This window comes from Neofelis nebulosa, chromosome 18, assembly GCF_028018385.1.
Source record: "Neofelis nebulosa isolate mNeoNeb1 chromosome 18, mNeoNeb1.pri, whole genome shotgun sequence".
NCBI lineage: Eukaryota > Metazoa > Chordata > Mammalia > Carnivora > Felidae > Neofelis > Neofelis nebulosa.
Genome location: NC_080799.1, coordinates 42,046,713 through 42,071,294, shown reverse-complemented (window position 1 = coordinate 42,071,294; position 24,582 = coordinate 42,046,713). Strand labels below are relative to the sequence as shown.

General features: G+C 47.2%; 1 protein-coding gene across 4 annotated transcripts in view; it reads right to left on the bottom strand.

Annotated features, from left to right (window-relative positions):
* The window catches only part of CREBBP (CREB binding protein), a 127,112-nt gene extending 102,844 nt beyond the window's left edge, over positions 1 to 24,268 (bottom strand). The window contains exons 1-2 of one of the 4 annotated variants that reach the window (XM_058710575.1): positions 23,958 to 24,268; positions 2 to 714 (exon numbers count right to left, since the gene is read on the bottom strand). In XM_058710575.1, coding sequence (XP_058566558.1) covers positions 2 to 714; positions 23,958 to 24,042 — 798 coding nt within the window. In that variant the 5' untranslated portion in view covers positions 24,043 to 24,268. The remainder of the gene's footprint in view (position 1; positions 715 to 23,957) is intronic. The other 3 variants (XM_058710573.1, XM_058710574.1, XM_058710576.1) reach the window with 3 other exon arrangements.
* Positions 24,269 to 24,582: the final 314 nt, after the last annotated feature.

The following is a 24,582-nucleotide window of genomic DNA, read 5'->3' as shown; positions in this document are numbered from 1 at the left end:
CCTTGGTCATGCCTCCTGCCTGCGCCGTGTTCAGTCCCGCGTGACTGGCCATTTGCGGCGAGACCTGCGTTAACGTCTCCGCCAACACGCTGCTCGAGGCCCCCTGCATGGCGGGCGCGGGGTACGGCATCCCAGCTCCCCTTCCTCTGCCGGCCGCCCCAAGAGAGCCATTCATGACTTGCGCCTGTCCTTGCTGGGCCTGGTTCATTAAACTATGGCCAGAGTTACTATTGAGGAGGGCAGGGTGGGTCTGGTTAAAGTTAGCATTCATGCAGATCCCAGGTCCCGTCTGCGACGTGGCAGGGCTGCTGGTCACCAGCCCCACTTGCTTTTGTGCTTGCGGATTCAGTGCTTGGGAAGCAGGGGGAGTGGGCCCAGAGGTGCTGGCTGCCTGTTTGGGCAGGCTGGGGGCTGAAGAATCTCCCTGGTTCAGAGGGCTCTTGCCCATGGCACCCAGGCTGGCCATGTTTGCACTGTTCGGCTGCCCTTGAGCCTGCCCACCGAGGCCTTGCTGCACGGGGCTGCTGGCGCTAACATTTCCTATTCCTGGGTTGATACTAGAGCCGCTGCCTCCGCGCAGAAGCTCTGACAGTTGTTTATGTTTGGAAGCAGCATCTGGAACAAGGTTCCCACTGTTTATAAGGCCTAATTCTCCTCCATTGGGGATCAGCTCATCAGGAAGATCATTTTCCAAGTCAAACAATGATCCAAAATCTAGAAATTAAACAGAAATGGAAATGAGAAACTAAGCAACCGTAAGAGCTTTCCAAATGTCATTATGTCACTATGACCTTAACCCAAAGGAGCACCGCCCGAGAACACTGGCACGTCTTAAGAGTAACGTTAAAATGACTGGAAACTTCACTTGGGAAAACAAAACAGGGAAGGCTAATCTTCAAACGCTCAAGGAGGAGAAGTTAAACAGAGATGAGAGGAGGGTCGGCCCTACTAGATTTTATCATATATTCTAAAACAATAATCAAATCATGTGGTGTGAGGAGAAACGTAGATATACAAATTAAAGGAAATTAATGGAATTAGAGGAAATTAATCTATTAAACCTTCACCAAATTATGTTAAAATGCTCTGGAGAATGTATGTGTGCCCTGATAAATGGGCATCAGGTGAGATGAAAAGCAATTTGGGGAAATTAAACTCTAACCTTAAGTGATCACAGAGTTAAACGGTAAATTATTAAAGAAAAACAAAAACAAAACAAAACCCGAGCCTAAACAGAATATGAGAGTTCTCACAGTGTTGAAGCTGCAGAAATTAAAGACATGTAAAGGAACTAAGAACAGTTAAAAGGAAAAGAAAACAACCTGACAACTACTTGTCTGACATGAGAGGGGTTACGGGCAGCACGGGGACCTCCAAGCATGAGCACACAGGATTTCCCAGTCCCTCTCAAAGTACCATTTCTCTCTCGTGTGGCCTCTGTGTCATCTCCGTCCCTCAGTCCCTCACCGACCACACCTCCTTCACCCCGAAGCCACCTGGCCACGTGCACAAAGGACAAGATGTGTAGGAAACAACACGAGTGGCCGTGTGTGTGGCATCGACATGGTACAGACAAGGTGCGGAGGCGGCCCAGCCCAATGGGTAGACCGAGGACCCGACTGCCTGTGAGCCCAGCTGTGCTTCTAGTCCCTCACGTACTAGCTCTGAGCTCCCTCGACTTTCTACACCTTGGTTTCCTCTGTCTGGAAACGGGGTGGGGGGGAGAGGGGCGGTGATAACGGCCACCAGACCTCACAGGTTTCGTGGGGACTACGTGAATTAATAAACGTAAAGCATTCCAACCAACAGTGCCTGTGGGGCTAAGTGTTCCATCGTATTAGCCGTTATTACCGTTCCACAATAACAGAAGGTTTAATAAATTACTGTATAATATTACAAAACGTTACTTATCTCTTAAAATAATGTCGAAGACTAAAAAGGTAGGAAAATATGCATGTTATGCAAAAACATGCAAATGACATCGTATGTAAAATGGCACATCAAGTAAGATTAGAACTCAAGTACGTGCACGTGGGCAGTGGCTGGACAGCAACGGGCCAAAAATAGAGTGGTACTGGTCAAAGTGGTGGGGTGATGAGTGCATGCGTCTGTTTCCGTTGTTTAAATACAGCCACTCCCGCTCCCACTCCCCACTCCGAAAAACTGAAGGGTCTTCTCCACGGCGGCAGGACCGATAGACTGCTGACCCAGCAAGCCCCTCGCGTGACCGCTCCAAGGTTCCTCTAAGGAAGGGCAACACCGTCCCAGCTGCAGGAGCAAGAGTGACTCAAGAGCCACCCACCACAAGTACCTTCTTGCAGGGATGCAATCCCAGCAAAGAGAATTGAAGGCAAGTTGGCCAAGACTGTTCTGGACAAGGTTTTCCTTCCTTACAGTAAGGCATGCTCAGGAAGAAATCTCCCTTTCCCTCCCCAGACAGGAGAGGAGACACCACTCACACACTAAGTAAGGATGGGCTACAGCAAAACTAGACACTGGGTTCATGAAGCCATCTCTAAGCTGAATTATCCAACTCTGGACCCTCCCTGCCTTCAGATTTCCTGTGATGTGAGAAAAGACACTTCCTATCATTTAAGCCATTCTAGCTGAAGTTTAATGAAACGTGTAGCCGAAGGCATCTTGGTATCGCCATCATGTCTATGGATGAAGTTCACACTCCTTCATAAGGCATACCAGGCCATCAGGAGTGGCCCCTGAGCAACCCCTGGCACCTTCTGATGTGCCCTACCTTCCAGCCACAACACAGTGGGCTGTCATACGCAGAAATCCTTCTTCTGGATGCTCTCTCTCTTGGTCACAACACCCCTCCCTCTCACTCAGGTTCAACACAGTGACTCTGAAGACTTCCTTCAGGCTGCCCCTGCAGAACGGACCCGTCCCTCTTTTTGGCTTCCAAAGTTCTCTGTACATACGTGTTATGTACAGACCACCTCTAATACATATCAAACTCATCCTACCCGACTAGAAGGAATTGGAAATTACTTGCAACTGTACACACACACACACACACACACACACACACACAGAGTTTTTGTAGAACCTGTGAGAGCAAGTTGCAGACAGTATGAGCCCTTCTTCCCAAGTGTTTGACCACGCATTTCCTAAGAACACCATTTTACAAAAACACAGCACATTTATGAAATTTAGTAAATTTAACTCTGACCCAATACTTAATGTACTGACTGCCCTTACTCAAATGTGACCAGTTGTCTCATGAACACCCTTCATCACATTCCCTCTCCTGGTCTAAAGCCCAATTCCGGGCCCCAGTGCACCTCGCTGTCATGTCTTTGTCTTTTCGTCTGGGAAGGTCCCTTAGGCTTGTTCTTTCATAACTCTGACATTTTTGAAGAGGACAGGCCAGTTGGTTTTGTAGAATGTCCCTCAATTTGGGGTTGCTTCCTCCAGATTACAGGACATGTAATTAGGAAGAGACACAGGAGCTGACTCCTGGATACAACAGACAGCTGAGACACAATCACTGATCAGGGCTTTTTGCATCTCGATGTGGTTTGGTGGGTTCCATTCCATAGCTCTTATGGCATTATGTTGTCCTGAATTTGGAGATTCACTAAGGTCTCCAGATACAAAGAACACATTAAATAAAATTTTTTTAAAAAAACACATGAAATCAAGGAAAAAGAAAACAACTCTCCAAGGTAACTCAAGTTTTGTTGCCTTCCAGACTCTAGCCACACGCACACGTTTTTATTCCGTATTCTTTTAAGATTTTATTTTTAAGTAATCTCTATGTAGACCCGACGTGGGGCTCCAAGTCACAACCCCAAGATCGAGTCACAGTCGCTACCACTGACCAAGGAAGGTGCCCGTACTCCACATTCTTAAAAAACAAATAAAAAAACCCAAGAAACCAACAAACCAGTGTGTGTGTGTGTGTGTGTGTGTGTGTGTGTGTGTGTGTGTTTTAATGCAATGCTTCTCAACGTATGAACATGAAAATGAAACTACATCTAAACCAGCAAGTAGGAACCATGATGACAGAGATCGAGTTTCCTTTCTATTTCCCAGGGAGGGGATTAAGAGACGGTGTCAAACACTGTAAATCCTTAGAAGGAAATGAACTCCAAATATTTAATATTTAAAGTTTCGAACAACCTGCGGAAGTTCCCTGACTGGCTCTTCCAAGTGTCTGGAAGCACTTTTCCTAGGAGAGGGCAGCGAGGCCAGGACCAGAGCAGACAAACCTGAACGCATAAACACGGCAGTGTCAGAGTGAGGGTCCCCACTCCGGTGTGAGAATGGGCAACGAGGAAGGAAAAGGAACACCCGTGTCCAAATCCTGGCTGAATCGACCAGCCCCATGTCCCTGAGCAAGCTGCTCCACGTGTGCATCTCACTTCCCTCGAGGGTGAAACAGGGCCGACATCCCAGGGTTATACGAAGAAAGCTGGAACAGGGCACATGCTGGTTTTCTTATTCCATATTGCACAAAAACTTTTAAATATCTTACCTTTAAGGAATCACCCACCATCCTGTCACTCTCAAATTTACCAGTCTGGGGTTGTTGTTTTTTTTTAATGGTTTACCGTACCTCTACTCCAAATGCACACGCAACTTTGACAAGTGTCACAAGGCAGCATGTCTTGGGGTCACTTTTGGTTTGTACTGGTTTGACACATTTTGTCCACCTTGACCACTTTTCTCATCTTATTTCAGCCCAAACGCATCTCCCAGCCATTCAGCTGTACAAAGAATTGGCTAATTCTATTCACGTCCTCACCTACCAGTCCCACCACTTATGAACGTGTATACACCCAAATATACAATAGTCTATAAAATAAAGACGGCTTGCGGAGGGCCATCTGTACTCACAATACCACCCTTCTCACCATTACTGTCACCGTGTTCCCTATTCTCCAGTTCAAAAAATTGACAACGGAGAGTGAAGAAGGAAAGCCAGGATATTGCAACATACACAGTTATGCTTTCTACACACCACAGTGTCCCAACACAATGGTTGGGCAATACCAATCTGAATCACCGGAAGTTCCTAAAATTCAAGATTGAGTATTACAACCTCCAGTCCCAGGTAAGTTCCCTTCTCTCTACCAAGTTACCGGGGGACCCAGGAGAGAACAGAGCTGAGGCTGAATGAGACTTATGGGACCACGCTTTCTAGGGGCTCACCTCTCGCAGGAGACTTCTCTGTCACACGGCAAACCCCGCCTGTCATGCCTCTATAGCCAACTGGAATTTTCTCTCTTGGGGCTCTTCGGATGCCACCCTAGAGTCCGTCCCTTTCATTAAGCTGATGTGAGAAAAAGGTAGCTATAGGCTTCCCGGTCTCTGTCACACTCCTACAAAGTTAGGACATCCACAGCATGGAAGGTCTTCATCCAGCATGGTCGCAAGGGATGTTTCACTTCTAGACTGCTCAGAGAAACACTGCTCCAGGAAACAAGCCCCTCTCAACACTGAAAGACAAGGCATCCTACACATGTTCTAAGATCCATTCTTATCCACCATTATCAGAAGTCAGTATTTCATCTTAAACAAGTAAAGAACTACTATCAGGTACCGTGAAAAAAAGCTCTTCATTTTACAAATCAAATACCAGGTAAGTAGCTGAATCCACCCATCCAGCCTGTAACATCTGAAAACAGTTTTGTTTGAAGAGTCTGATGCAGCTGAGCCAATCATCCACAAAACACATCCTTCCTCAGGTTTTCGAACTCTCCTCTTTCTGTCGGAACACCTTATTTTTTTCCTTTCAATGGCAATCGGGGCCCCAAATTCTCCGACTGGCAGAACTGATTTTTCTTTCGAATGTACACAATCGAGTTGATCAAATCTTGTACTGGCCAGAGGTAGTAACTCTTCTAGAGTCGGCAGACATGACTGAGTCTTAAAAGCATACTATGAACTCCCAGTTAAAATTCACAAGGCTTTAAGGACCATGACCGAGGGATCGTGTCTACTCAGTGCCTTGCATAAAATGCTTCTGTGAATCGGGCTCTCTACAAACCCCTTCACGCTGAGGGAATGAGTGAATTACACAGAAGAGTGCCCAAGTTACAGGATACACAGTATCAATTTTAACACTTGCCTTGTGTAGCCAAAGATATAAAATAGTCATCTTAACATTTATGACTACTTTCATAAAAGAGAAACAAAGAGAACAAAATTCAACCATGAATTCTCCCCCCGCCCTGCTTCCCCTTCCCGCAGCCTCATTATCCTGCAGGGGACCAATCAGGTTACTCCTCCCTCCAGCTCCCCCTCGGCATCCACGGCCCTCCAGCCCATGGCTGATGTAAAGATTAAACGGCATTAACACAGAATAAGAGGTGTTAGCTTGAGGAAAAACCTAAGAGTGAGAGTTTAGACGCTGTACTCTCAAGCATGAAACTCCCCTCCCACAGATACCCTGCCTTCCCCACCCACGCCCACGGCTCTCTGCAGCCCTTACTCTCAGTGAAAAAGGTCTGCTTTGGTTTTTCTTTCCGTAATTTCTTGACGTCTCTTTCGGCATTACTCGTACTAGAACTATTCAAATGTTTCTCTTAAATCTTGAGAACGCTCAGCACTTTTATACATCAGCCCTGGAAACTTTTACAAAAAGAATTTTTAATTCCCGAGACAAAACTGGATACAAAAATTAATCCAAACGGGCAAGGCATTCTGAAAAGGCTCATATCTAAAGAGGAGGAAATGACAGAAGGGTAAACACTTTCACAGGGTTCTAATTCTTAGATGATCTGGAGACCATTCGAGACCCCCGTGGCACAGTCATTAATACATTAGTCAGACACTCGCGACGCAGGAGCCACAGCCCGGTGTGGTGAGAAAAGTACCTCGAGGTCTTGATTCAGGCCCATATCTGTCACTTCCTCCTCCTACACCTCCTTACTATTTCCTTAGCTCTAAAATGGAAAAGAAAACGGCACTTCCCTCTAGGATCATTGATGAAAGGATTAAATCGTACAACGTGGATACAGCCCTTAGCCTGACAGCCAATAAGGGTCCCATCAATATTAGTCACTGTCTGTCAGGGCACCATCTTCTGAGGTCGCTGTGAGGACTAAAAGACACATGCACATCAAGGACCTGACACCCCACGTCCGGCACAGGGTTCGTGCTCAACAACAGTCCCCTCTCTATGGTAAAGCCCTAACAATGTGTGACAATTCTAGGAGAATTAAAGCTTACTCTGCTTTGAAAATTCATGGGATTGTGTGGATAATGGGACAACTCTTCAACGACGCAGAATTAAAACATTTTTAAAGGAAAAAGAAAGAACACCGTTTTATTAGCATTTAGACCATTACAAATAATTTTTATCTAGGCATTTAAAGACATTCCCGAAAGACTTTTTTTTTTTTTTGGTACAATGACTATTAGGAAATAATTAAAGTAAATTCCTTCTAAAATCTTCAGTGATTCAAGCTTTTCATGCAGATACACCACCCACTAATTAGCACAGAATAATGAGGTTTTTACTTCATTCTCAACAGTGATCTTGTATTGAACAAAAAAGTGCTTCCCCTCCTCGGAATCACTATCTGCTCATGAGCCAGAGCAGACTTGGCTGGGGAATCTGCCTCCTCCCGGACTCCCTATGGTGCGGCTGTGTCCTCGCTCTCGAGACTTCGCTCCATTCAGGGCTAACGGGGCTTATTTGAGACTCGAATAAAAGTCAGCCCCCCCAAGGATTATAATGTAACTGAGGGAGAAAGGCCATGGACACCAAGTTACAAAGGCAAACTGTTAACACACAAATATCGGATATTACAAGCAAGTGGAGTAAGGGAATGAACGGAAGCAAGAAAGTCTTCAAATGAGAGGCCAACTCTGAGCAGATCTTTAGAAGGAGAAGACGTTGAGACAGGGACACTGGAAATGGGGAGGGTTGGAAGCAGGGAGTTGAGCAGACAGAACAAGCTAGCCACTCTGCTTGCGGTGAGTTTCAACTCCAGCATGGCAGGAGTCCCTCTGCAGGTGTGTGCAGTGATGCAGGAGGGAGGGACCCACTAGAAGGCTCTAATGAAGAATGTCTTTCTGGGGACGATCCACCAGTAATGTGCATTTAAATAATTGCTCATCAGGGACACCTGGGTAGCTCAGTCGGTTTAGCAACTGACTTTGGCTCAGGTCATGATCTCAGTTTGTGAGTTGAAGCCTGGCATTGAGCTCTGTGCTGACGGCTCAGAGCCTGGAGCCTGCTTCGGATTGTGTGTCTCCCTCTCTCTCTGCCCCTCTCTTGCTCATACTCTGTGTCTCTCAAAAATAAATAAACGTTAAAAAAATAATAATCGCTCATCAGACAGAGCAGAGCATAGGACAAAAAATAAAACCCAAATTCTATTCTCTAGTATAAGTAAGTCTCATGTTAAGAGTTACAATACAATTTAATTTATTAAACCCAAATTTATAGCTAATTTATGGGACAAATATTCGTGTTACCGAAGGATCCGCCCAGGGAGACTCTTTTACATGGAAACCTACCCAGGAAGTACTTTTAAATATTTAAATACCATGAACTATACCATCTGAAGCAAGGGGAGGGAAACCAGGGTACCGGAGTAGATAAAACTAACAGAAATAAAACTACAGCACCTTACAAACTACGGTGTAAATCAGAGGGGACATACCTGCTTTATTCATATACTTTTTCAAGAGTAAGTCTACCCAAGAAAGGTAGAGTCTGATGTACATAATTTACTATTAAAATCTGAGCATTTTCTTTTTTCATTCACAAATGCATGTCATGGTTACTTTGCTTCAAGTATCAAGAAATCTTGTTTCAGGGCGCCTGGGTGGCTCAGTAGGTTGAGCATCCAACTTCGGCTCAGGTCTTGACCTCACGGTTCTTGAGTTCGGCCCCGCGTTGGGCTCTGTGCTGACAGCTCGGAGCCTGGAGCCTGCTTCCCATTCTGTGTCTCCCTCTCTCTCTGCTCCTCCCCCGCTCACGCTCTCTCTTTCAAAAATAAACATTAAAAAAAAAAAATCTTGTTTCACCAAATGTTTGCTGTTTACCTTCCCCTTAAAGAACCCAAGACAGTCCTGACTGAAAGTCCTGTCATGCTGGACCTCAATCACCAGAGTCCTGGAATGGCAGCCGGCCTCCTGGCCTCGCTCGATGAGCTTTACAAGCTTACAAGCTCCAAGTGCTGTGCCCAGAGGGCTAGGACAATTTAAGTTTCCTAAACGTGGTTTCCGTGCTGACCCCATGAAGGGAAGAGATTTTAAGCCTTCCTAAGACAAAGGCGGGACAGAAGATGCTGTCACAGCAGCGAACCACCACTGGACCAACCGTAATTCACTCAGCAGATTCTCAACTGTAACCAGATGGTCTGGAGCAGAGGGAACAGAAAGAGGTTCACTGTTCTCCACCACCACGGCTGAGGAGCACCCAGAGCCAGGGGGGCAGGGGGGCTTAGCCAGCTGCCTATCCGCTCTGCAACTCAATTAATAACTGGGGGAGGGGGGGAGCCGCCTGGTTGGCTCGTGTGAATGTCTGACTCAATTTCAGCTCAGGTCATGATCAAAGGGTCATGGGATCGAGCCCCGTGTCAGGCTCCGTGCTGAGCATGGAGCCTGCTTAAGATATTCTCCCTCTCTCCCTCTCTCTCTCCCTCCCTCCCTCCCCCCCCTCTTTCTACTCCCACCCCCCGCCCCTCTCCCCAACTCACGCTGTTTCTAAAAAAGAGAAAAAAAGAAAAGTCCTGGAAGAGGAGGAATATAGGGTGCTGTGCTAGCATCCAACGTCTGCAGAAGCAAGCCTAGACTGCAGGTGCCAAGCTGCCTCAGACTATCTGGCTACAGCATGAGTAACAAGCAGACCAGTCCTCTGGCCCAAATGCTGGGAGATATAGCTGGCAGGCAGCAACACCAAGACAGGAGAAAGGGGGAAAGACCGCTGTCTGGACTTGGGAGGTGTCAGCGTACAGGATATAAAAGTGTGTGGGCCTAGGAGAGCCCGTAACAGGAAATGAATACACGAAGTCCAAAAAGTACACCAACATCCAGACAAATGAATATCATTCAGCACAAGACAAGACACAGAGGAACCTTAAATGTGTATTACTAAGTAGAAGGAGCCAATCTGAAAAGGCAACATACTACATGGTTCCAACTGTAGGTCATTCTGGAAAAGGCAAAACTATGGAGACAATAAAAAGGTCAGTAGTTGGGGGGGGTGGGGGGGTGAACAAGTGGAGCCGGCAGGGGATGGGGGCGGTTTAGGGCAGTGAAAATACTCTGTATGATATTATAATGATGGAAACATGTTAATTAAGCATCCAACTTTGGCTCAGGTCATGATCTCCCGATTCACAGGTTCAAGCCCGGCGTGGGCTGTGCTGACAGCTCAGATTCCATGTCTCCTTCTCTCTCTGCCCTTCCCCTAGTCACACTCTCAAAAATAAATAAACATTAAAAAAATTTAATACAAAGTTAAAAAAAAAAAAAAAAAAAAAAAAGAATGCACAACACCAAGAGTGAACCCTTGAGTAAAGTGATTATGAGCGTCCGAGTAGGTTTATCGACTGTAACAAACACGCGCTAAGGGGGGTGCCGATAAGGGGGAGGCTGTGCGTGTGGGGGCAGGGCGTATATGGGAAATCTTTGTACCCTCTCCTCAATGTTGCTGTGAACCTGAAACTGCTCTAAAAAAAGTCTTAAAGGGAAAAAACACACACACGATAAAATTATAGCTAAATCCCAAGCGACTGAGAAATACAGAATCATGGAGAATCACAAGCTAAAGAATTACCTGAGTGTCCATCAACTAGACAATATTAATAAGTAACAGAGACAAAATATCCAGTGATGTCTACGATGGATCTGTGTGTGCTGCTTTTCAAGCTTTAAGAATCCACCAACATACAAGCCCTTGAAGGACAATTTGATGATACGATCAAAATTACAATGCATATTCCTTTTAACCATTAATTCCTTTTTAGGAATCTGTTCCATAGACATACACATAACCGCAGGGCTGTTCATTAAAGCACTGTTTGAGAGGAAACAAGACTGGAAATAACCTAAGTGTCCATCTGGGGGGAGCAGATGAAATCAGTTATGGCCCATCTCATATAATGGATACTATGGAAAGGGATAAGGAAGCTCTTCGCGGGCTGCTATCTGCAGGTCTGCAACAATGTGAACAGTTTGTTTCCTTACTGTAAGGTAAGGTAAGAAGGCAAGGCAGAAAGGGGGCAAAGGAACTAAGAACAGCGTCTGCCTGAAGAGAGAAACCGTGGAGGAGAGCACAAGCTACTCGCAGCGTTACCTGCGGCACTAGGTAGAGGGAGGGAGGCTTTCACTCTACAGCTGCGTGTCCTCTCATTTTTGAACCATGCGAAGGAACTATTCGTTTAAGTAATTAAAGAAATTGATTTTTTTTTGTCGGGCAGCCCCTGGGGTGTCCAGGCCCCGGTGATTAGCCCGAGCCCAGATGATAACACCTGGAACACTTCCAGTTGGAGCGTCTGCAGTTTGAAGATGAAACCTGAAATGGGTTCAATATTAGTGTAAAATAGTTTTAGTGTTCACATGAGCTTAAAAGACAAAAGAAAAAGCACTTTAAAGAGGGACTTTCCAAAAACTACTATTTTTTTTCCTAAAGGAACGTGACGATCTACATATAACATTTTGTAGCCAACGTAATGGCAAGATAGATGTTGCTCACGCTGGGAAAGCTGACATTATTTTAAAATAGTCAAAGAAACATCAGGTGGCTGTCAGGTCCTGCAGCTTCTAGCACATCTGTGAAGAAACCTCTACTTGAAAGATTCTCTTAAAATCAGAGCTTGTGACAAAGCAAGTGGTGACTGGACATCACTCTAAACACGATCACATTTTCCTGTCTCTGGATGGCGCCTCTAAGTTAGTCTGCACTTGCTCAAGTCATTTGTGCTACAGGTCCAAAGATCTGTAACAGAATTAGCCAAATCTCCACTTCTCACCATTTGATAGATTCTCCTAACCACAAATACTAAAGATGTTTTGCTTTGGATGTGATTTACTCTTTCACTAGTTTTGTGATGCAAGTATTATATTTCTGGATTTTTTTTTTTTCAGCATCAAGAAAACTATGAAGTGCAAAGCAGAGACCCCCCGCCCCCCGAACTATCTTCAGTCCCCCATTCCCAAGAAAAACAATTTCTAGAGATTTCCTTCTGGAAGTTTAAGTACACACACTTTTTACTCCTAAAAAGGATCTAATTATTATGTATGTTTTCCATCCTTTCTTATTTAATAACTCTCAGACTTCTCTTCCTTTTGAAGGGAAGATCACTTTCCCTTCCCCAAACCAGCAACAGCAGGCAACTCAGCCGCTCTCCTCCTGAAGGACGCTTCGGCCACCGTAGTGTTTTGCGATCTCTAGGTTGATTAACTAAACTAATGAAGAGACCTGGAGTGAACGTGAATATTCTTAGAAGTCCTACCAAACAGGGGCGCCTGGGTGGCTCAGTCGGTTAAGCGGCCGACTTCAGCTCAGGTCACTATCTCGCGGTCCGTGAGTTCGAGCCCCACGTCGGGCTCTGTGCTGACAGCTCAGAGCCTGGAGCCTGTTTCGGATTCTGTGTCTCCCTCTCTCTGACCCTCCCCCGTTCATGCTCTGTCTCTCTCTGTCTCAAAAAAAAATAAAAACGTTAAAAAAAAAAAAAAAAAACCTTTAAAATAAAAAAATAAAATAAAAAAAAAAGAAGTCCTACCAAACAAGAGACTGATTTTTTACTGTATCCTCTTGTGTACAAACAGGTTGTTAAGCTAGAGACACATGTATATCATCAACTAATAAGGCAGGTAATCAAAACCACAGGTTTTAGGAATCCTTTCCAGAAACTGGGTAACTATAAACCAGGTGTGAACTGGCTGCATGACGGGATGTGCAACATGACAACAGTAACAGAATCTCCGACAGTCTTCAGGTGACATGAAATTCATTTTTACTAACGTTTTTACTAAACCTTAGTTAAACTAAAGTTTTTACTTTAACTGAAGTTTAAACTTCAATTCTCAGTTATGGTATATAAACTCTAAAATCGTTTTATGTTAAGTACAGCACCAAAATATTTTACCATAAAAAAAAAAAAAAGGATTTTTAGAATGAAGCCTGCTCTTCAAATATCAGTATTGCCAAGAGCTCTGAGACATTGATCAGTCTGGGGCCACCTACAGTGGAGCAACACGTGAGCTGTGCCACATACAGGAACAAGCAAGAGAGAGCACGGGCTCCCACCTGTACAGTATGCTCTAGAATGGCCCAGAAGGTTGGGGATTCCGAAGGCAGGAGAGGGAGGCCTTCCCCAAACCTTCTTCTGTGCCATTTCCAAGTTTGGGCTCTATGAATATGTTACCCACACTCTCAAAAACAGTTTTTTAAAAAACTTTTTCAAGAAAATTATGTTTGTGCAAAAATCTCATAACAAATTAAGTACACGAATTGTGATTCGTGGGGCTTCTCCTCTCACAAACCTGGCTTGTGGGGAGGGAAGGCAGCTGTCAGCTCTCCTGCAGACAGGAACCTGGATGAAAAAATACACCCTGGGAAAAGCTGATCTAGATTTCTGAGAACCAATCACAGTAGCTTCCTCCAACTACCCTGGATGCAACGGGTTTCTAAAAGTTTGTATTGTTTTCAAACCCTAAAAGGATGATCTGGACTCCCTGGTCTGGCACCAGGAGCTGTCTACACCCTTACCTTGCCTTCAGGTGCCCAGACCGACGCCCCCACCCCCAAGGTGGTCCTTCCTCTGAGCAGTTTCCCTGACCGCCCGTCCCCGGGGCCCCGCATCCTCCCAGCACTGATCAGACTGTGTGATCAGACAGGCACCCATGGGCCGCTGGACCACCTGCCCACACCACCACTCCTCTGGCCCAGGGGATGGAACCACCGTTCTGCGGGAGCACCACAGACGAGCAGTATCCCACACATAGTATCTCTGATCCGAATTATCTAAGCATTTAAATCTCTGAGTAAAAGGATGAGGTGGGACAGCAGAGCCTGGCCCAGGCCCACCCAACACCCGGCGCAGGGCCACCCTAGCAGTCTCCGCCTCTCAGAAGCAAGACCGCGTGGCCTCTACATGGTAGCCCAGTGAGTATACACTAAAGATAAAACCGGCTTTTGCAAAAACTGTTGTTACACACTCAGGGGTTTGGAACATGCTTCCAGACCTTCACAATGGCTACTTATGCTGTTCCCTACACCCGGAACGGTACTCCCCACCCCCATCTCCTACTCATCTTCAGGTCTCCATGCTAACGTCACTTCCCCCAGAAGGCCTTCCAAGACCTTTCGGAAGAGACCGTCCTGTGCCTGCATCGTGCAAGGGACCATCACCTCCCCTCCTAGGTACTCAGTCATACCTGACTACAGTGGCCTCCCACGAAGGCAGACACTGGACTTGGACTCGTGTCACAGTGTCTCCAGGACCAACGCCACAGTGCAATAAGTATTTTCTAAAGGAGAAAAAAATCCTAAATCTAAAACAACAAATATTTTTCAAAGCGTCTTTAAAAACTGGTCCCTTTGGAGGACGGTCATAAATACCTTCAAGAAAACCATGAATAAACGAGAGAAGTATGTGTCCTCAGGGCTGTGCTGTACAACACAGCAGCCAGGAGCCACAGGCGGCTGTGTACATTTACATTAATTAAAATTAAATTTGAAATTTAGCTCCTGAATCACATTAGTAACAATTTACTCAACAGCCACAAGCTGCCAGGGACTCCGGCACTGGGCCGTGTGGCTACAGAACGTGTGTGTCATCATCACAGATAAAGTTCTACTGGACTGTGCGTAGAGGCTATCATGAGAACACTGGCATTTCAAACAGAGGGAATGGCCAAATCTACTCTCTTACTGTTGGGAAGAGATCAGTTTTTCCTTACACTTTCAAAGACTGAGAAAGTCACCAGTGCAAGCGGAAATAGCCAACTATCTCCCAATAATTCAAATGACTCTCTCACAGACTTTTAAAGAGAAGTTCAACCCTGGGCAGACTGTGCTCTTCAAAAAAACCCAATCCCACTATGAGTAAGAGGCATAACGACAACAGCACAGAAAATCTATCAGCACTTCATTACTTTGTGTCATTTTCAATGAAAGTTATTTAGTAAATAAAAGGTAAGTAAGATTTAACGTAAAGGCACAAATTCAGAGGAAAAGCTCTTTGTCCACCATGGGGCAATTTTTAGTGGCCAAACCCACAAATCACCACACCCAAAATACCTAGGAGAATGGCAAATAGTACACTCCACTGAAACAATTTCCTATGATAGAATCTGTAGAAGAGAAAATCCCCACAATACAGCAAAAAGCTGAATGTGTTCCTTTCCAGACCAGAGGGAGCCGACCCAGTGGGGAGATTAAACTTCACCGACATCATTCCCACCAATCAACCTGACTAAACTGCATAGTGATCCCAAGGCCATTTTCTCCCCTAACTCTGTTTTCTGAAAAAGAAAGATTGTTTTTACGATTCCTCCATACTTGCTTTTCCTTTTTCGCTAAGTCCTAACCTAAATCAAGTCCTTGTTCTGAAACAATACTAGAAAAACAATTCCGTTTCCACTTCAATTTTCCAATACAGAATAGTTTTTAACTTCAAACACAGACTGAGCAAAGTGTGTCAAACTATCACCTCGTCTGTAGGATTCCCAAACCCCAGCCTCTAATTCATTCTTTTGCAAGACTGCCAGACCCCACTCACACCAGCCCTGGTGGGGGAGAGAAATGGGGGGGAGGGCGGCACTTTCCCATTTATTCGGCAAGAAATTTCATGGATCCAGTTCTGGGTCAGGCTGCTCACCTGTATCATCCCAATGCCCACCGGCTCAAAGAGAAGGGTATGTCTAATGGTTTCCCACACAGTTAAACACCAGTAACAGCTGCGGCAACCTGCTAGACACCAGGAACCATAGTCGCCCAGTATGCAAAACCGATCAAAGTGAAAAAGGAAAACTCTAGGGGGGAAAAAGTCCCTCTTACAGGCGAGACCCCCAACCCACACACCCCCTCCCCCCACCCCGAGCTCAAATGTGAAGTCACAAGCCCAAGTTGCAGAGCTGATAAGCCAGGAGCTGAGACTCTGTCCACACTGAGCGAGGCCCGGGTGCCTTCCTTACTACCATGCTGCCCGCCTCCCAGTATAAAAAGCTCTGACATTTCCTTCAACTCTGAGTCATGGTTAGAAGGTTCTACTTTTAATCAGGTGACAAATACTCAAAATATTTTAATCCAAAGGAACTGGGTCAAGCTTTTATAGCCCATAATTGTCAAAGCAAACCCTAATTATTTAACAGATTTCTATAGTTCCGAATGTCATCATTCAGTTTGTAATCAAATATCAAATACTCCTTTATTGAAATATTGCACAAGTCTCTCATAACATATAGTTTTTTTTCTGGTTATTTCATCGGTTATTGGAACCACAAAGTGAAAATATGTCTAAGTGGTACCGCTTTGATTTTAAAAAATCCAAAATATTTGGGGGGTAGTGCAGAGGGAAGCCTTTGAATTATAAAAAGAATCTGCTTTACAAGAGAATCGTGCAATGCCACTGAACAGCTTACAACTATTAAGGACCTACTACTGTACCCAATATGGCACAGGTGTATCAGAAAGACTGGCAAGTTAAGAGATTTTCAAACAGCAGCAGATGGGACACCTAAGAACAGGAAAGTCAGATAAAATCAGGTGAAATTTTTTTTTTTTTAATTTTTTTTTCAACGTTTTTTATTTTTGGGACAGAGAGAGACAGAGCATGAACGGGGGAGGGGCAGAGAGAGAGGGAGACACAGAATCGGAAACAGGCTCCAGGCTCCGAGCCATCAGCCCAGAGCCTGACGCGGGGCTCGAACTCACGGACCGCGAGATCGTGACCTGGCTGAAGTCGGACGCTTAACCGACTGCGCCACCCAGGCGCCCCATAATCAGGTGAAATTTTTTCACCATTAGATTTTACTACTGTTAGCGGCGGTTCCAGTAAACATTCCTGTGATTGATTAATGGAAACGAAACACGGGGGAAACTGTCACACGGGATGAAATTCCTGTCTGTCCAATGGGAAGGTTTAAAAAGAAAGGAATCCAACTTTTAGACACAGAGCTCAGAGACAGCCCTGCTTCCCCAATTTAGAACCGGACACACCCTGAAGGCAGTTCTTCAGAGGCAGCAACAGTCACCCCTTATACTGTCTAAAATCCTGGGGGAAAAGGAGCCGCCTCCGCTTCGGTGCGTGCCTTCTGTGCGCCCGCTCCCGTGTCTGAAGAGACTCGTGGCTGGTCAAGTCCAAGCCCAGCTGGGCAACCTCTGCTCCGCTCCCACGGGCCCGCACGCCGGCACGGTCAGGCGCTCCCGACAGCGGACCCCAGCCCCCACGGCAAGTCGACGGCAAAAGCCCCTCAAAGGGCACTGACCGCCCCAAGGGCTTAGATTTCCCTGTCAGTGATGTGCTGCGATATGAGAATATTCCCAAAAGCCAAGTTTAAGACTGAGCTGGGCAAGTGTGGTGTCCCTTCCCCAGTCAAGGCAGGCCGCAGATGACCACGCCAACCCTGAGGAGCCCGCCCAGCAAGCATGGGATGGCATTTGTAAGGTGGGATGCGCCCCCAGGCAAAGGCCTGAGTGTGGGCTGGGGAACAGCAGGCACACATGCTGAAAACCAGAGCGCGTGGCCCAGAGTTTGAGAGCTTACAAGAGGCCGTCTGGGACAACCAGAGGACTTCAGTAAGCGCCACGGGCCGCGGATCATACCCAGAGGCCATGCACGATGACACTCACGGAGACAAAACTGCTCCGAGTGGCCAAAGAGCTTTTCCCAACATGACGGAAGGCAAGGACACCGGCGGGCTTCCCCAGCGGCCCGGTTCTCCGCTCTGGCTCCGTAGGGGAGGCCCGGGAGGCACCAGACTATGCGAGCGGAGGGCCCACCAGGCTACTCCTGGTGTGTGCTTCCCTTGGCCAAGCTCCTTACCGGTCCCCAGGATGTGGCTCCGGTGCCCCCCCATCTAGACATCCAGCCGTGGGCTTCTGCACACAGTGGCGTTCAGCGAAGAACAGATGAACACATAAAGCCCTCTTCAGATTGCCCGGACTCATGTATTTTGGCAGTTGATAGCATTTTGTATTCTTTTCTCGAGTTTTGCCTCCAAGTCTTATTTTGCTGACAGTTCTAAGCTACTCAGAGCCATCGATCAGAATCCTCTGCATACTGCTACTACCTAGTGGTACTGCCAACTCAACTGTTGTTACATACACAGTAAAGAAACACAATCACATATTCATTTGCTGCTCAAAAGCGTCCACAAAATAGGCTTCAAACGAGTTAAGCATTTTCAAAACACATCACACCGCCTAAGTTTTTGCAATTTTAAAATTTCATGGTCCTCCTGTTTCTATTAAAAATATATATATAATTGGGGGCTCCTGGCTGGCTCAGTGGGTTGAGCATCCAACTTTGGCTCAGGTCATGATCTCACGGTTCATGAGTTTAAGTCCCGCGTCGGGTTTGCTGTCAGCCTTCAGCACAGAGCCTGCTTTGCATCCTCTGTCCCCCCCACCCCCCACCTCTCCCCGACCTCATGCTCTCTCAAAAACTAAATAAAACATTTTAAAAAATTATATATATATACATATATATATATATATATATATGTATATATATATATACATGCACACACGCACACACACACACACACAAACAGGCGCCTGGGTGGCTCAGTCGGTCAAGTGTCCGACTTCAGCTGAGGTCATGATCAAGTGGTCCATGGGTTCAAGCCCCTGCATCAGGCTCTGTGCTGACAGCTAAGAGACTGGAGTCTGCTTCAGATTCTGTACCTCCCTCTCTCTCTCTGCCCCTCCCCTGCTTGCACTCTCTCTGAAAAATAAATGTTAAAAAACTAAAAAATATATATGCACACATATATATGTATATATCATATACATGTATATATATGTATATACATATCATGTACATCATATACATGTATATATAGGTATATATATGTGTGTGTGTATATATATATATATATATATATATATATATATAAATGAAGATGGAAACAAAAAACAACAGTCTTGACTACAGAATTCTCTCCTATATCCTGAGCGTGTTACACAACAGATCTGCCTGCTCGTGAGCCTGCAAGGATGCATGCATGTGGCTACTGTGACTTCCAGGTCCGTCGACAAACAGGCTGCTGGTCCAATGACAGGAGCACTTTCAGTTAGCCAGGACTACGGGGCACACCCACTTTTCAGAAGAGAAAATCGAGGATCTTCAGAGCATTAATCCCACATTCCATCAGGGTCCCACACTGTGACCCCAAGAGCCAAATCCCTGGCACTCACAAAAGTTACTAGTTTTACTGGCACAAAGCCACACCCACACGTGTACGTACTGTCCGGGGCGGTTTTCATGCTGAAATGGCAGTGTTGAGTAGTTATCACAGAGACCATATGTCATGCAAAGCCAAAAATATGACCTCTGGCCCTTTACAGAGTGTCTGTCGATCCCTGTATTCCATAAGAAAGGCTTCGGAACCGTGCAAACTACAGACCCGCTCTCCAAGACTCAGAGCCCGGCAGCAGCTAAGGCTCTGGAAAGGTCTGCAGTAAAGCTCCTCAGCTATTCCGGGTCTCTTATGAGCACAAAACCTTTTTAGAGAAACACTTCTCTGCATGCCTTCTAGTTTCCTAGAATATACTCGAAATGCTGGCTTCGACGGAAGATCGAAGAGGTGGTGTCCCCACTGTCATCCAAGAACCAAAGTGGCTTAAAGCAAGTTCTGCTAATCTTGAACAGCTCACAATAAGGTACATTTCATCCTAACCAGGAAAGGCATACTTTGGCAAAATCGTTTTTAACTCTTTAGTTCTCAAACACACAAAGTCAGCACTTACACAGCCCCCAGTGATCACATACTGTCACACGGCCACAGTGGCTACAAGTCAGAAGTCATAAAAATAGCCTCCAACGGAGCCTCCGTCCCTGTACAAGTCTCTGTCCCTTGTTTCCATGAGGTTTAAGAGGTGGAGGCTCACGCTCAAGTGTCAAGCAGGAGTGATTCTCCGCTGTCCCAGTGGGCTGTACTGGGAGGCACCCCTGTCATCGTGCTTATGATGTACTTACCCATCATCATCCCTGAGCAACTCCGACGGTGCACCGTTCTGGCCCCTCGGTTATCCAAAAGCCCCTACTTTTCTAATGTGTACAAGTAAGCAAAGTCGAAGCCTCCACAAAAGCTTACGCTTCCTATTTAGCCAGAACTCAACCAGAGGGGAGAGGGAGCACCTGCCCTGCTACCCTGGTGGGAAGAACACACCCTGTGCCACCTCCCCCTCCAAGAGCTGGTGCTTTTGGGGGGATCTTTCCCCCAAAGATTCACCGCATCTGCTGGAGTTGCGCTACTCAATCCTGCCACGTACCGCAAACTCCTGAATCCACGATCGAGCGAATGTCATGTTTATGGATGCAGACGTACAAAATGAATGGACACAACTGTGCACTTGAATCAGCCAGGTTTGGTCCTGGTTTTGCCCTTTGTGCTGTTGCTTGGGCAGATCACCTCGCTCAGGTCTGGTTCCTTACCCAGAAGCGGCAGGAAGAGCATCTTCCCGTCCTGCCTCACGAGATGCGGCGAGGACCATGGTGAGGTGGGGGAAGAAGGACACTGGAAGCAAAGCACTACACATACATGAAAGACCATCATTTTGTTGTACAAGGTACTTTGGTTGGTGACTGTATTTACCCCAAACTTTTTTTTAATACGATTTCCTGTTGCATTTAAAGGGATTCACATCATAAAGTGTAATACAACTCCTTAGGAACACTTCAACAGCACAGGATGAAACAGATCTGTGTTCAATTTTCCGAAGACAGACTTAAAAAACTTTCAACCTACTAGTCTATTTGTCGTGTGTAAATCTGGCTTCAATAAAGCTGACCAAAAAAAAAAAAAGTCTACTGCTTGCCTGGATATCTATTTCCCCTTCACTGTTAAATCACGAATCCCTGCTGTTGAAACACACTAATATGCTGTTCTAATCAGGACGTATTAAATAAAGATGTTTCCAAAACACCCAGCTAACTACACACTGGAAACACACAGACCTACCTCTTAACGATGGGCACCAAGTAAAGGAAGACTACATTTGTGCGAAAGCGTTGAAGGCATCAGCGTAAAACAGGAAAATGCTACATCTCGTAACATTAAACCCAGTGCTGCTCCAGCGCTGAGGTTTGGGGGAGACCAGCAGCACTATTTTTCCTTCTTCCACTTGCTACCTTCCTTTGGGGCACCGTCTCCAGTCCCATATCACCTCAGCATACCCTCCGCAGGAGCCTTCCCTGACCTCCTCAGCCTTCAGAGACCCCTCCTACCTGTCATCAGAGGCAACGACATTGAACAGAGATGCCACCTTACCTCACTGGCATGTTTTACGCACCCCCACGTCCTCCCCGCTAGACTGCAAGCGCCCTGCAGGGAGCACCTGGCTGGTAAGCTCCCCAGGCCGGACCCCACAGACACATACCGCATCGTGGCAGTCCAAATCACTCTCATGCCACCGAGGCCTCCTCCTGCTGCTGCTCCTAACCCCTCAGTGCCCCCCAAGCACAGAGCTCCCCTCACTCACATTTTATGCAGACACAGGAAACACACCTTGCTCCGCCTGGCCCAACTTTCTCCTGGGAACCTCAAAAACACATCCCATCACTAAGACGAGGCTGAGTCTCTTCCTACTGTCCCATCTAACCCAATGCCTTTACTCCTTTGATGGTACATAATGAAATTCCTTTGGTCCTTTATTTGCTTAATATATATCCTTAAGATGTCTGTCTCAGACTAGTAGTTATGGGAGACATGGCTGTACCTCGTTTAATGTACTCGGTGATGATCCCTTCCTTGGCCCCACGCTAACAGACTCTTGCACGATAACGTGACGTGATGAATGTATAACCAAGGGGACTCGACATCAAGTGTGATCATGAACTTTATCCTTAAATGATTTACATTAGAGCCATCAAAAACTTTTTTTGTTCCACATTTGGAAAACAGCAAGCCCTCATGCCTTAGGAGGATCAAAACTGGAAAGGAAGGGGGGGCGGGGAAGCGGCCTAGAGGGAAAAATCCTTCCCGATAAACTTTGTGATTAGCAACACATCAAGCAAGTAGATGACCATCCAAGAGCAGAACTAGCCAAAAAGGCCATTCTTTGGGTTCCATCTTGGAAACCGCTAAATGCATACAGTTGGACAAGCCTTTCTGTGAGTCTTGTTAGTAATTTATCCCTCCATAAAAAACAAAATCTGCAATAACCTCATTCAACAATAGGAAAACTGCAAAGCCATTCAAAAAGTTACCAGTCTCAGAAGGCAAGCTTCAAAGCTGAACTTGCCTGGCATAATCTATCTTTCATACAGTTAAAGACTTTTCACTAAAACATAGCAAGATTAAAAAAGCAAAATCTGTTCTGCAGTAAAAGGTTGTTTCCACATTTCTTACTTCAGAGAAGTTGATGTGACAAAGTAACTCTTTGTCAACTCTTTACCAATTAATAAAGTATTATTAGTGACTTTCCCGTCCCAAGAAACTTATCTACTCCCCCTGCCAGCTTCATCATTTAAGAAATTTCATTTAAACTAGGCAAGAATCTCCTTACGGCAGATTTTTTTTTTTTATCATTTCTCTCACTCCTACAGTAATATTCTAGGAACTGTACTAAAACTGAAGCCACAAAATTCAAGTTTTGTTTCAACAGAAGAGACTTTTTAGACCATTACTAGAAATATGCCGGTGGCCACAGAAATGTTTGCACAAGTGGAGCAGCTGTGTCTACGGCAAAACCGAAGGCATTGCTGCAGCAATATAATTCAATTTGGATCCATTCATTATAAACTGATTTTCAGATGCTGCTACTGCGAGACCCTACTGGAGAAATGCAGGCTGCGCTGGAGACAGAACTGTTCGCAGCAGCGCACAAGTTTTTACTGCAAAGGAGAGGCTCTGAAAGAGGAAATCCAACTCGATCATAACGCTCCCGTGAACCATCCCAGAAGAGCCCAGAATTGTTAAATGAAGAGAAATTAAAATACTTCTCTTGGGCAACGGATGGGATTACCTCAGAAAGTTTTCAGGGATGCTGTTGCAAGGAATGTTTTATTGAACCTCCTGCCAAAAAAAATTTTTTCTGGAAAAACTGCAATTCCGACATTCCTTAACAGAATTTTTTATACATCTACACTGTAAAAGCCACAAGGGCTCAAGTGGAGATTGCAGCCCAAGACGATCTGCTATTTAACTTTCTTTTCAGGTTATACCTCTGAAATTAAACACACCACAGCAACTTTGAGGACGTCCCGCTACCGATGTTCGGGGTGGGGAAAACGTTACGACTTACACGATCAAACAACGAGAGTTTTCAAGGTAACTGCTAAACAATGTCTTCCCAAGGAGCACATTCCAAGAAACTTCTAAGTCGTAACTCCCGGGCTGGCTGCTGCTACGACAGCGCTGCGCACTGTGCTACTAGCTCAGAAAACACTTTGGGTGCCCCCCCTGCGTTGCACTTTTTCCTTCCCTAACCAAGAAACGTACCCTCTTGCTGTCATCCCTCCAGGCAGCCCCGCGGGAGCCGACGCACGGAGGCACGGGGAGGCACGGGGAGGCGCGTGGAATCCCCACGAAGACCACCAGCACGCTCCACTTTACTTTTCCTCCGCCCAAGTACCGCTCGCTTTCGGCGCGCGGGGGGGCCTCCCCAACTCCGGGCCGGCCGGGAGCGCCGGGACAGGGCCGGCCCGCTCGGGCCCCGGCGCAGTCCGGCGACAAACTTCCCCCTCGGCCGGCCCGCCGGGGTCCCGGGAGGCGGCCGCGCCGGCCTGCGCCTCCGGGAGGGTCTCCCGGCCGCTCACCTGCGGGTGGGGTCCCCGCCCCCCGTCCGCCCCCCCCCCCCTCACCTGTGCTGTCATTCGCCGAGAAGCCGGGCGAGCTGAGTTTGGCTCGTTTGGGGTTGGGCGGTCCGTCCAGCAAGTTCTCGGCCATTTTCACCTGCTCGCGGAAACAGCCCCGAGCGCGGGCGGCCGGGCCGGCAAGGGCTCCCGGGCAGGGGGGTGGGCGCCGGCCCCGGCCGGCTGCGAGGGGAGAGGAGCGAGCGCGAGCCGCGAGCCGCGAGCGAGCGCCGAGGGAGAGGGAGGGCGCAGGCCGGGTGGGGGAGGCGGCGGCCAAATCTCAGCCACAGCAACAGCGCCCCGCAGCGCTCACCGCCCGCCCCCGGCCGCCGCCGCCGCCGCCGCCGCCGCCGCCGGCCGCGGCCCCCTCATCCCCTGCCCGCCTCCCGAGCGCGACACTCCGCGGCGGGGGCGCCCCGGCGGCCCGGCCGCCCCCCCGGGCCCGGCTGGCAGCGACGGCGCCCGGCCGGGCGGCTCAGGCAGTCCCCGGGAACATGGTGCCGCCGCCGCCGCCGCCGCGCCGCCGCCTCGCTCCCCCCCCCCCCGCGCCCCACTTAATTAATTCGCTCGCGGCCCGACGACCGGGGGGCTCCGGGCTCCGCTCCCCGCCCGCGGCCCGCCGCCGCCGCCGCCG